The 12,616-nt window shown below is 41.8% G+C and overlaps 1 protein-coding gene across 2 annotated transcripts in view; it reads left to right on the top strand.

Annotated features, from left to right (window-relative positions):
- Window positions 1–10,210: 10,210 nt before the first annotated feature.
- The window catches only part of LOC146499717 (chemokine-like protein TAFA-5), a 181,121-nt gene continuing 178,715 nt past the window's right edge, over window positions 10,211–12,616 (top strand). Inside the window, exon 1 of one of the 2 annotated variants that reach the window (XM_085138845.1) lies at window positions 10,211–11,395. In XM_085138845.1, the coding sequence (XP_084994971.1) occupies window positions 11,284–11,395 (112 nt within the window). In that variant the 5' untranslated portion in view covers window positions 10,211–11,283. The remainder of the gene's footprint in view (window positions 11,396–12,616) is intronic. The other variant, XR_014870391.1, reaches the window with a different exon arrangement.

Raw genomic sequence — 12,616 nt, 5'->3', positions numbered from 1 at the left:
ATTCCTCTGAATATGAAGAAGGAAAAAAAAAGAAGGAAAAAAAAGGAAGCGCAAAGTCAAAACTTTGCGCTTCCTTTTTTTTCCTTCTTTTTTTTGCTTTAACCATCATCTGTTGCTCTCTCACTCATCAGTCATGTATTCCCTCTGCCTTGCCAGTGCATTGTGTCTGTGGTTGAAAGCAAAAATGAAGCCACTGGCAGGTAATTCATGAGAAAAATGTGAATCTGTTCTATAGACTGATATGCCAACAGCGCTTCTTACCAACTCAACCTTCTCTAATTACTTCACAGCCAAACAGAGACACTTTGTGTTTACTTACGTGCGTGTGTGTGTGTGCTTGTGCGTGTGTGTGTTTTTGAGTGCATCTTTTGCTGCACTGTTTGCAGTCGGGCATTTTTCATCGGAATGGGACTTTGTCTCCAGAGCTCACTGGCTAGCTACGAGCCTGGGCACTGCTACCCATCTGAGGGTATTATAGACTGAGCGGGAAAGGTACTGTGAATAGTGGAGTAGATTATGGAGTGATTCCCCTGTGCTCCCCTCCGCCTCTTCACATTACACAGCTAATACACACACACACACATACACAAACACGGGCTCTGCGGCATTGCTTGTCCCTTGGATCAAACCAGATTTTTATTCAGTCAGCTGGGAGCCGGCCAATTTGCGCTACACTCAATAGTATGGCTGCTTGTTTTGCCACAATTTTCATTCAAACAATTTTGGCATGATATAAGAAGAGGTTAGAGCTTGGCAAGGTTAGATTTTATTGTATTCCAGTTGGAAAAATAAGTAAAATCCTCACACCTGCAAGCTCTTCCTTTGCCGTTCCAATCATTGCAGCATGTACTCACACAAACAAGAAATCCCCACCAAAATACCAATTCCTCCTGCACGCTTTTGTCCCCTGAGTTTACTGTATATTTGCTATTCTAGCCACAAGAGATTGTTAGATATCACAGACACATATTCCATATCCTCGGATGTCTTTCGGGGTAATTTTATATTTAGCCTTCTAGTGGCTTGTCTCGCATGGCTGCATGAGCCTCTTGCTCAATGCTGTGCCGAGAATCCATAAAGCCGCCCTGAGGATTCCGGCCTGTCAATTTGTGTTTTCTTTTTTTTCCCTGAGTATACTGATTCCTGCCCTTCATGCTTCTCTCCTCTCAGTCACAAGGTTGAAGGAGGGGGAAAAAAAGATTCAAAGAAAGCAGAAGAATGTGAAGAAAGAACAGGCCAAGCCAAAAAAGACTGCAGCTGTAAAGAGGTCCGTAGTTTTGGAATGTCAGACATCAGAGTAGGATTTGACAGAAAATATGTAATGGAGTGTAGTGGACACCATGAGGCTGTGGGGAGAGAACCGACGTGAGACACGGAGACATAACAGTGCTGGAGGGCAACAAATGGAGGCGGTCCGAAGGGAGCGTTTGGTGCTGAGGAAAGAGTTGGAGGAAGAAGGAGGGCGCAAGGGTTGCAAAAACAGTATGGAGAGGGAGCAAAGGGTGGCCTGAGCGCAGTGCTAGAGCAGGTTAAAAAGTTAACTCAGATTGGAGATGAAAGCAGGGGCGAAGGAGAGGGAAGGAGCTGGCTAAAGCCAAATGGTGACTGGAGGAAAGGATTGGAGAAAGATTAGGCTGCTGCCTGCCTGTCTGGGGTGCTGATCTAATACGCAACAAGGTGGCTGTTTCCTGATCGAATATGGATGATGAGCTCACAGATTGCCCAAAACAGCCCAAAGCGTGACGGGAGAATGGAACATGGAAAAGCACTTCCCCCACTCCACGCGTTAATCTTCAGCCTCGTTTGTGATCTAATTCGGAAAGTTCTCAACCCGTTTAGAAATCAATCACGTTCTCGACAAAAAGGGATTTGTTTGCAGTGAGACACAGCCTTATTATGGCGGAACAATGCCCATCATTTAGCTCTTCTGTAAAGAGACACAGCTTCCCTTTCTATAAATGGCTCTTTTACAGGCTTCATACTGAGCCTGGCAGATTTAAACCAACGGGAAATATGCGCACAATAGCTTTGATTAGAGCCTTGCTTCACGCTCACCTCTTATTCCCAGACTTCTGCTTCCAAGTATCTCATAGCACTGCTTCCAGAAAAACTCATGTGGGATCATTTCAGATTCCCAGTGAAATGTATTCATTACCATGCAAATTAGTCGGGAGTCGTTGACTTAAAGCATTCGCCATACTTCATTTCAGAGTCTGTAAATGCAATTAATGGGACCTCGTTCACAAGAAAGAGAACTGCCTGAAGATAATTGTCATTGTGGGGATCCTATTAAAAAGTTTTTTCCCTCCCCACCCCAGTTAAACATGGCATTGAGTGGAAGCGGTGGCCATTGCGTCACCGCGACATCGGCCCCTTAATGGGATAATAAAACCTCTTTCATCTGCCGTGAATAGAGCGATACTCACAACAAAGCAACACAAAAAAATGATTTCCGACATGATTTCTGAGAGCACACCATTCAATTACCATTCTTGAACAATCTATGCAAATCGGCTACCTGCAGCGCCCAGCTGCGACGGATGCCGTGTGAAATCCTACTTAGCAAGGATTGTGGGGATGGGGAGTCATAAAGAGATGTATGCAAGTGCAGGAGGAAGGCTATTAAAGAGATGCTGTTAGTTTTGTCTGCAGTTTGGTAAAAAAATAACCTAGCAATGTTGTATCTCAAGGGGGAACCAAGAGGAAATTGAAGAAGGCAACATTTTTTTTAAATCTAGGGCATCCAGTCTATCGCTGTTGTGATTATCTGTGATCCAGCATGATAGGGGTCAGAAGCAGGGGACAGACAAACAGCCCAGAGCGAACGGAGATGGAGTCGGCGGAAGCTCCAGCTCTGCAAATCTCTGCCTCGGAGGGCAAAAACACATGGGCTGTGAGGTTTTGAAACTTAACTTGACTCTGCAGAATTAAATACTTACATTTAGGTCATAGCACAAAGCGCTTAAAGCATCATTTGACCAAAAATAATTTATTTTAATATTGAATGTATTGTTACTGAAATGTTTTTAGCGGATCATATTGATTTTACACTGCGTTTAGCTCAGTCTTTTTGCTGTCAGTAATTGTGCACCCTTTGCTCTCTGTTTTTTCTCTTTCTGTCGTCTATTTTTTCTTTCTTTACGATCCTCAGCTTATAGTTTGAAAGGTTTGTGTATGTGTATTTATGTTAAGTTTGTGTTTCTAGCTAATTACAGTAGCAAAGCTTATTAGCTTATTACCAAGCTAACACTCTGGTAGTAAACACTGTAAAACCAACCTGTGGAAAATATGTTCATGTTTATCCAGCAGGTAGATGCTAACAGCAGCATGCCAAAACCAACCAGTGGTCCAGCAACCCAGTTATTACCATTACATTACACTGTTAGCTTATAAAGTAACAAAAGTGCTAATTTAATCTACGCTACTTAGATAGCCTAGTATCTTGCTGATAAGCCTAGATGTTATTCAGTGGTTCGAGCTAACTGCTCGTTGTTGTTATTATTCTTAAACCTTTATTTAAACCTTTCATCACTGAGATTGCTTAAAATGCTGATATGAAAATATGACCTCTTAAAATGTTAGCTTAAAAATATTGTTAAGCCCCGCCCTTGAAAGGCTATATGAATAACATGCTAATTAAGCTTATGTTATGCATTAAGATACCAGCACTGACTATGAAAAACTTGATTGTAACCCAAACAATATGCTTTTCACTCTAAAAATACTTACAAATATGCATGACAAGCAAAATGTGCCTGAAGCAATGTGCTATAGATAAACAATTCAGTGATATCCCATAGGGGTAGCAACAAGGATAACCATCTTGTAATAATTCATAAGCACTTTAAAGCTGGAAAAATGTGAGATTATCCCAGTCTTCACACTCTGCCAGCACTACATAAATGCAGCATATTAGCATCGTCGCTTTGAGCACTGCTCTTAATATGTTGCTGTTAGCACCTATCTCAAGTAGCAACGTTTAAACCATTACAGAGCTTAGAAAGGTGTCAAACATAAGTTCTGGGTGCCAGAAATGGCCAAGCACAGACTCTAAAAAGGCAGACTGGACAACTTTGAAAAAATTTGGGTCTGAATTTTGGACTTTTAACTGTATTTTCATCAGTTTTACGTGATTTCCTACTCATAAAAACCTCCCCCATGGCCATTTGTGATACATCAAAGTAATTAAATAATAGACAAGTCAATTAAAGGATGTTTTCTGTTAATTGACAAAAAATATTTTTTTTATAATTATAGAACAGTAGTTTTAAACATTTATTTCTTACAATTCATGCCCAAAGAGTCGTGCTGACAGATGTATTTATGATGATGATTTAACACAGCAGCATCTCATTATCATGTAAAAAAAGAGAGATGTAAGGTTAAAATTGCATTTCTTTTTCTCATATTAAGATATCTCAGGAGTTAAATATGTATTAAACCTCTTTACATTGCCAAAAAGGCGATTTTCATTGGCCGACACCATTTAAGTTTAAAAGCGGGTGGTATGCAGCCCACAATGTAAAATGAGTCTGGCATCCATGCTGTACACTATCACAGATCTAATCCTCTAATCTTAAATGGAAGCACTACATGATATCATCATGCCTTATTTATTTGTAACTCCAGCTTTTTATTAAAGCATACATATGAAATAAAAAGAAATAAAAATAAAAAAAGATGTATTCACTGAAAGCAAAAGTGAGAGGATGCTGCTGTTGCTGAAAGCTAAAAACAAGAAATGTTACATTTATGCCAACTGAACAATTAACAAGCTGGCTCTATTAAGCCTCCGGTATTAAATCTGAGATCTCTTTCTTCCCTGCTCTCTGCGATGAACCGCTGTCTTGCACACATTCGGGAAGCTGAAAAGTCTTCTTGGTTCCCTCTATTTCTCCTAATCCATGACAGTCAGAGAGAGCCTGCTGCGCTACCAATAAGAAGACTATGTTCGCTTAAATCACTGAGTGGCAAGCGAAGTTCAAAGCCCTCCTCGGTGGCCCAATAAGGAGGAAGTAGCTTGTGTCTGGACGGATCAAAGTGAGGAAGCATAGAGAAAGGTCAGGTCTCAGACGCTCCCACAGCGAGAAGCTCAGCACAACACTGAAAAAAGGGAGAAGCTCACCAGCAGGTTTTCTATTACTGACACAATGGCTGCTGCGCCGTTCGCGCTATAGCGCTATGTGACAAGCCAAGCCTAATGAAAGAAAATCCCGTATTCATCAACAGTCTTTTGATTATTAAATGCCATTACTTTCAAAATTTTGGTTATAATCATACACCTCCTTACAGCCTAAAATCTAATTAAGCCCTCACTGATTCAATCTCCCACTCCCTGATTCCTAAACCAACCTGCTCCTTAACAGCCATTTCCCTTTTTTAATTCTGAGCTACAGAATACGAGTGAATGCTTTCTGAAGTAAGATCGAATAAATCTCATTTTGGCAGGGTTTAAAGTGTATGCAACTAAAGGTTCAGTTCCTGGGACACAGCTTGTTATGCTTGCGGTAAACTCACTGACCACCACACATGCCGTGCACCTCTAATTAGACTCCCCGCTGTGGCGCATCACAAAATCACATCATTTATAAGGAGAACGCTGTGTCTCGCCTCTCGCTTGATTCTAGAAGTACTTTTAAGAAATTCGTCTTGCATTGTCCAGCTGAAAATCAGTCATTTGGTGACTTTGCTGCTTTAATACTTAAAAATATCACTAAACTACTGTGTATAGTTCCTCCTCTTCCTCCTCCTTGTCTTATTAAGGTTTCACTGGATGGTAAAATCCTTGCAAAATCAATAAAAGATGGTGTTGACAACTGCCAACAATCAATTACATAACAGCAGCAGGAGACTTATCAATAGAAGAGGCATGGAAACTGAGATTCAAAGACTAAAGTAGTGCATTAAGAAACAGAGTGTTCTGAGCTGAAGAAATGAAAAAGCCATTCATGAATTATTATGCGAGTAAATGGTTTGAAACATTCAGAAACATTCTCATAATTTATTGATTAATATATATACATTTTTGTCTAATTTCACTGTAGGACTTTTATTTCGAAGAAAATGTATTTTCTCTTTCTGTGCTTTTGCTGTACCACATCTGGCCCCTTGACACCACACTGTACCGTATCCTTGGAGCACCTTATTGTGTGGAAGCTAGTGCATCCTACGCACATCTGGTTCCTTGAGCCAAGAAAGCCCTTTGTCAGAACCCAGCGTTGTGTGAACGGCGAGCGTGTCATGCAGAATCACGGTGCCACATCTGGCTCCTTTTCTCCAAATAATCTTTCCTGAGTATATCCAGAGTGGCTCGCAGCGCGCTTTCAGCCCGGTCGTCTGTGGTGTCACGGGTGCAGGCATCCCTGGTAAGATTTCACCTGTGCATTCGCTTTTACCGCAGCACAGGTCATCAATGAGCTCTCAAGGCTGTGGCGATCCGTAAATGGCAGAAGAGCCTCTATTATCAGCGCCGCTGCCAAAGGACTGAAAAGCAAACTCTGATGAGAGGTGTAGCTGCCATCAAATACAATTCATTAACGCTGCACTGCATTTGCCAGTACCCATGAGTGAGTTAAGGACCATTCATTATCTGTCTGTAATCATTTGATGTTTCTGAAACATCCAGGCTGCTTCGGTTTATTCTCCGACCCTGCTTTATGCAATGCTGTCTTTTTTTTTTTTTCAATTTTATGTGGCGTGATTGCTCATTTTAAAAAACTGGAGGTGATACTTAATTCACGACTGAATATTGCCTTTGGATACCATATCTCTTTAAAAGCATCATTAAGCATTATGTAAGCATAGAAGGGAGCTCTTTTTAGACTGCTTATATGTAGTGCTTTGGCTACAGGTATCATTTATTGCTCCTTCTGTGGTTCATCCTTTTTCTCATCTCAGCTGCGGAAGTCCTTAGCTTTCTGTTAAGATGGGAATCATCCTTTTACCAAAGGAGTGTGTTTATCTGATTTTTTTCAAAGCTGCTGCACTTGGCAACGAGCTCACTGCCAAGTGCGGATGTTTCTCTTAGAATCCCCATCTGCATTTTGAAGCACCATTCAAACTCTACACATATTTCTGGAATCCATTTGAACTCCAACATAGGCCAGATCTCAACGCTTAGCACACAACAGAACCAGTGTCACAATGCTGACTCGTGTCAAGAGCAAATAAGATAATGTTTTATTATGGTTCTCAGCCAAAAAGTTAAAAAAGGAGCCTGTAAGCCTTTGTGTACAACTTTGAAACCTTTGAAGGGGGTGAAGGGGTAACAAGAAATAGCAAGAACTCACTCAGTGTTTTTTATGCTTTGTGCACTTCCTTCTGTTTGGAGTTGCAGGAATGTTACGTAAAAGTGAAGGAGAGGATAACATATGTAGGCCACAGCTTATACATTATATTCAAGCTGAAGCAAAAGGCTGTGAGAATGTGTGAGAGAGCAGCAGAGAATTATGTATATATGCTCACTTCCATGATTTGCTGCAAGAAACGTGTGAGTTTGAGTTAATGCGTGTGTGTGTGTGCAAAGCAGGCTTTGGCATTTGTGTAGGAGGTAACGTTCCTGTTCTTGTGTGCTCTTGTTCAACAGTAGCACAGCTAAGGAAAGCCATAGACTGTATGTAAAAGATGGGGGTAGTCACTGTGACATTATGGTAAAATGGTTAACTCTACATTGTGAAACTACCATCATGGTGATTTTTAAGACAAAAGTTGTTAATGTTGGATTAGAATGGAGATTGCTAAATGGAAGTGAATTCTAACTGCAACTGTACACACAGATGTGCTATCTGCCGGTCAGTAACAGATATAAAATACGATTTCAGTCACCAAAAATGAAGCATAAACTTTCCCTACAGCCTGAAGAAGGTGCAAACCCACATGTGTTGATGTATTTTTAATGCGACTAGCCCCCTGAAATAAAGCCTCTTTATTACTTTAGCTTAAAGACCTCATAGAACCTTATTAGCACTTAGCACACTCAGACTCCAGGCTCACCTGTGGTTCCTGGATTCAGCAGATGCAAGTCTAGATGTAAAACTTTGCTTTTTGATAAAGCATGTAGTTCGGGCTGGGAGTCACGCTACAGTAGGGCTAGGCTGCTGGAGGCTTCCCATGATGCACTAAGCACTTCTTCACTCAAATATTTTCACTTCTTCTGTGTTTACACACCACTACTGTATTTAATCATTAGCCATATTAAATGCTGGCTCTCTATCAATAGTTTGCCTTCCATCCTGCCTCTCTCTCGCTGCCTGACTCTGGTTCTGCTGAAGGTTTCTTTCTGTTAAAAACTGTGAGTTTGGGGGGTTTATTTGAACAATGCAGGGTCTTTACCTTACAATATAAAACATCTTGAGGCAACTGGGGCTATATAAATAACATTTAATTTAATTGTACTGGAAATTGATTTAAATTGAATTGAATTACTTGTTCAAACCATGGACCTTGGTTTATGTCACTTTTAGGTGTGAATCTTTCCATTTTCACTTTTCTTATTATACACTCTTACAGACTCTGGTGGCACTTTTTCATGGCACAGACCTCTTTGATAGGTTGCATCTCACAGCAGCCCATATTATTTTTTAAGATTTCCATTTAAATGCTCCAAAAAGCCAATAACTACCACAAATATGGTGAAAAGGTGGAAGGTGACCCTGGGTAGGTAGCTAGCATCTGCCAATAAATACCAACTTTTTTAAGCTTTTTTAAACTCCAGAAAGTTCAATTAGAAATTAATAACAAATTTAAAACAGTCGCTTTGGTAAAAATGATGTTATTAAGGGGACGCTGTAAAGACCAAAGTTGTTTCTGTACCTGTGGTAAACTTCGTGTTTTCATGGCTGAGTCTATGAGGGCTAAAACCAGCCTTAAGTGTTAAGTGAGGCATGTCTGTTATTTCAGATTAATAACATTATAACCTCTAGAATATGGGTTTATAAGAACTGTTAAGGACACATACTGAACTTTACTGTTCAATTACAACCTGTTTTATTACACTTTGGTGCATTGCTACAACAGAAATGTACAGCGGACAAAGCTCGGAATCTTTATAAATGATATTTTTGGAAGTGAGAGCTGCTCTTTTTGGCTTCATGGGAGCGTAATTCACAGTGATGAATATTTTCACCATGAAGACAGTGAGATACAGTGGCCACAGACGTCAGGATTAGCATGCATGGCAGGTGAATACGTACTGTAGAGGCCTCCACGTTCAGGCTGCCAGCAGCCAGAACAGTTTCAGGCGCTGGCGCTGTCCGTGGTACCAGCGTGGCTCTGTGGGCTTAGCATTTGGCACTGTCCATGGTACCAATGCGCCACTGTGGTGTCCGGCGGGCTGGCGGTATTTGTGGTGCTGAGGCTCCATTGCCTCGCCGTCCAAGGAGCTGTTCCAAACATGGTGGAGCTGTCCGTGGTGCTGAAAACTGAAAAGTCCTTCCAGAGAGATTGCAAGAATATTTAGCCATGTAATGACTAAACAATGACACCTAAGTTTAAGTCAAACACGTCTCGATCAATGTGCTGAATGATGGTTAAAAGCTATCTTTATGTAGAAAACCAGTGTTGTATTATAGCATGCAACACTAAAAAGCTGCAGGTCGTAGTGTGCTTTATAGGCTGTCCCTCGGTCAATGTAAGGACACTGGGTTCATTTATATCCAGTATTACACAACATCGTTCCACTTTTAAAAATAATTGTATTAATGGGAGTACACCAGTGTGGTAAGGGGAAAAAAAACTGCAGAACTGGACCTTAACACAATTATGGTTCATAATTGTGTTAAGGTCCAGCATTTCAGTAAATTTTCTCCCAGTGCTGTGAGCCTCGGGTCAGTCTGAGATGCCCCAACAGAGTACTGACGATTTTGGGAGGAGGCGCTGTTACTGTGGTTAAGCTGGTTCGATGAGCTGATAACGTCACCGTGCTCAATGCTGGCAATAAAATCCATTTACTCCAGAGACGCTCAGTGACGTTTTGAGAAGATAAAAAAAAGGCTGTGCATGCACTGAGACCTCTAACTAATAATGACTGTATGATGTGTATGGAAAATCCCCACCACAGAGAAGCACATAAACAGCAGCACAAGCAGAAAAATATCGGACCCCCCCCCCCCCCCCCCACCTCCTCCTCACACCCCCACATCATCACTTTGTTAGTATCGCCCCTGTGTGTCGACATATTGCTGAGATGGGACAAACTCATCTTGATGCCACTGCGAAATAGTTCAAATCCCACATTCGCTCCAGAACAAATATTGACCGTTCGCGGGACGATCTCACGTTTTCACACGTGATTGATTGGTAAAAATCAAAGCGGGGTATGTGAAATCGATACACTGTAAGCTGTAACTCACGCCGATTTAACGACGCAAAGCGATTGCTTTGGCGTAACAACAAAAGACGAGACCTCGAGTGGCTTATTGCTGACGTAATATCGATTATGTGGATGTTTCACTTTAGGCAAAAACACTTGGAGTCGCACAGTGCGCACTTTTTTCCCTCTCCGTCTGCCTCTACCCCCTCCACTCTCCATCCTTCGGTTCCTTCTGTAAGCATGCTGTGATCTTCATCCACTCTGTGCCCAAACCGAGAGCTTGAAGGACCCCCCCCCCCCAAATCTCTCTTTCTCTTTTATGACCAACCCTCTTTCATCCAGGCAGGCGTTTGTTCGCTGGATTTTATAAGAGCCTGTTTAATTACATATATATATATATTTTAAACACAGTCTATGAGCTACAGTGTCGGGGCTGCTGAGGCTGAAGAGAATCGAGGAAACCTACCACAGGTGAAAGGAGCATTTACGACGCTGCGGTACAGATGATTGAACACTTTAGCAGTCACTCAGCGCAATCTCCCCGCTTACTCTGACTGAAACGGGGCGGAAATTGAGGCTAAAACACTTTGGAACAACTAAAAAGGGACCAAGTTCTGTTTCCGAGCGAATCTAAAACCCGCTGCGTTGTTTCCCCAACTGGGCTTTCAGTGGAAGATGTGACCTTTTCTGTTGCGCCCCGTGGAGCAAATCACTGCTTTTTTCCCTTTTGTTATTGGTTCTTTTTTGTTTTGTTTTTTTGTTTTGTTTTTTTCCACCCCCCTAATCAGTTACTCGAGCTTGACATGTCTTTTTGTGGGATTACACGCGGAGATATGATCACTGTGAGAGACCGAGCTGGATTGTGAATTTACTGTCAGCGCTTTTTTTTTTCCTTCTTTATTTTTTCTTTATTTCTTCTTCCTTTTTTAAAACTTGTCTCCATAACGAAGGAAGTGCTCTAGCTGTTTTCTTCAATGGCTTCAGTGTCAAGGTTGGCAAGACGCAAAGATGCCAGTCGCTGGCCGAGAATGTCGTCAAGTTTCTGGGCTGTGCTGCTCCTGACAGCGCTGCTGCTTCTCTATTGCGGTAAGTCGCGCCGCTTTCCCCCCCCTCTCTCTGTCTGTCACACGCTCTCTATTTTGACCACACACACACACCCACAGTGGGTGACCGTGTCATGTGGGAAGGCTTTGACAACAAAATTATGTGAATTGTATTGGCAATCGCTCTTAGCGTATTGATCTCAGTAGTTGTCGACGTGTCATATTCTTCTTCTTTTTTCCCCCCTATTGAAAAACACGCACGGGGATAACAGTTGCGTGTACACACACTCACTTTAAAGCCCCTTCCTGCTCCTCTGTATGCAGACAGGCAGAATCAAGAGAAGCCCCTCACCACCACACACACAGATCCTCTCTCATAAAAAAACAGGGGAATGTGTCTCATTGTCTTGTGAAACTACTTTCTTTGGCTTGGAATAGGAGTGCGCCACAGGCCTAATTAAGTCTCATGTGACTCCCGTTAATTCTTATTCTATCTGTCTCTCCAACACACACACACACACACACACACACACGCACCCATCTATTTCTTAAAGCTTCTCAGACTGACTGAGTGAGGTCAGGCTGTCATGCATTTGTCATCTCTGAAACACAGAATCCAGAAGATATACATAACAAATCCACATAATGTTAAAAGGTACAAATCTGCCTTTTTATTATTATTATTATTTTAAATTTATGAATAAACCCTTTTTAGTTGGACAAATAATACTCCAGGCAGTAATTCAAGAGTGCCCGAGGATAACCTTATTAGGCAAATGTATGCAAGTACAAGCACACACACACACACCCACACACACACGCAATTTGCTCCTCTCTCTCTCTCTTTTGGGCTACTTCTCTGGCCACGGGTGTCTTTTCATTTCTTGTTCCCTGGCACCCTCACACCTTCTCTCCGTCTTGCTTTCCTTCTCTCGCTCAAACCGCCTCTGACTCACTTATGAGGAGAAATCCAGCTGGCACACAGAGCTTCAGTCTGCTATGTGTGAAAAAAAGGAGGCTATGTGCAATAGCCATGATAAGCTCGTGGAAAAAAAGAGGAAAGGGAAAAGTTATTTCATTAGCAGCTGAGCTAATGGTTAATATAATCACCCTGTCCTCCAGTGCATTAGCTATGCTGGTGCTGTAACAGATTCGTACTGTGATGCTGAGTTTTCCTTACAGCGATGTGAACCGACCTCAGCTCGTTTCCTTTTTACCTTTTTTTCCTTCTCTACAAAGGACACAAGATTGAGTTTGCTTTGTA

Source organism: Neolamprologus multifasciatus, chromosome 17 (genome assembly GCF_963576455.1).
Source record: "Neolamprologus multifasciatus chromosome 17, fNeoMul1.2, whole genome shotgun sequence".
NCBI classification, from domain to species: Eukaryota; Metazoa; Chordata; class Actinopteri; order Cichliformes; family Cichlidae; genus Neolamprologus; species Neolamprologus multifasciatus.
Note: the sequence above shows the minus strand (reverse complement) of the source record. Positions and strands in the feature narration are given on the sequence as shown.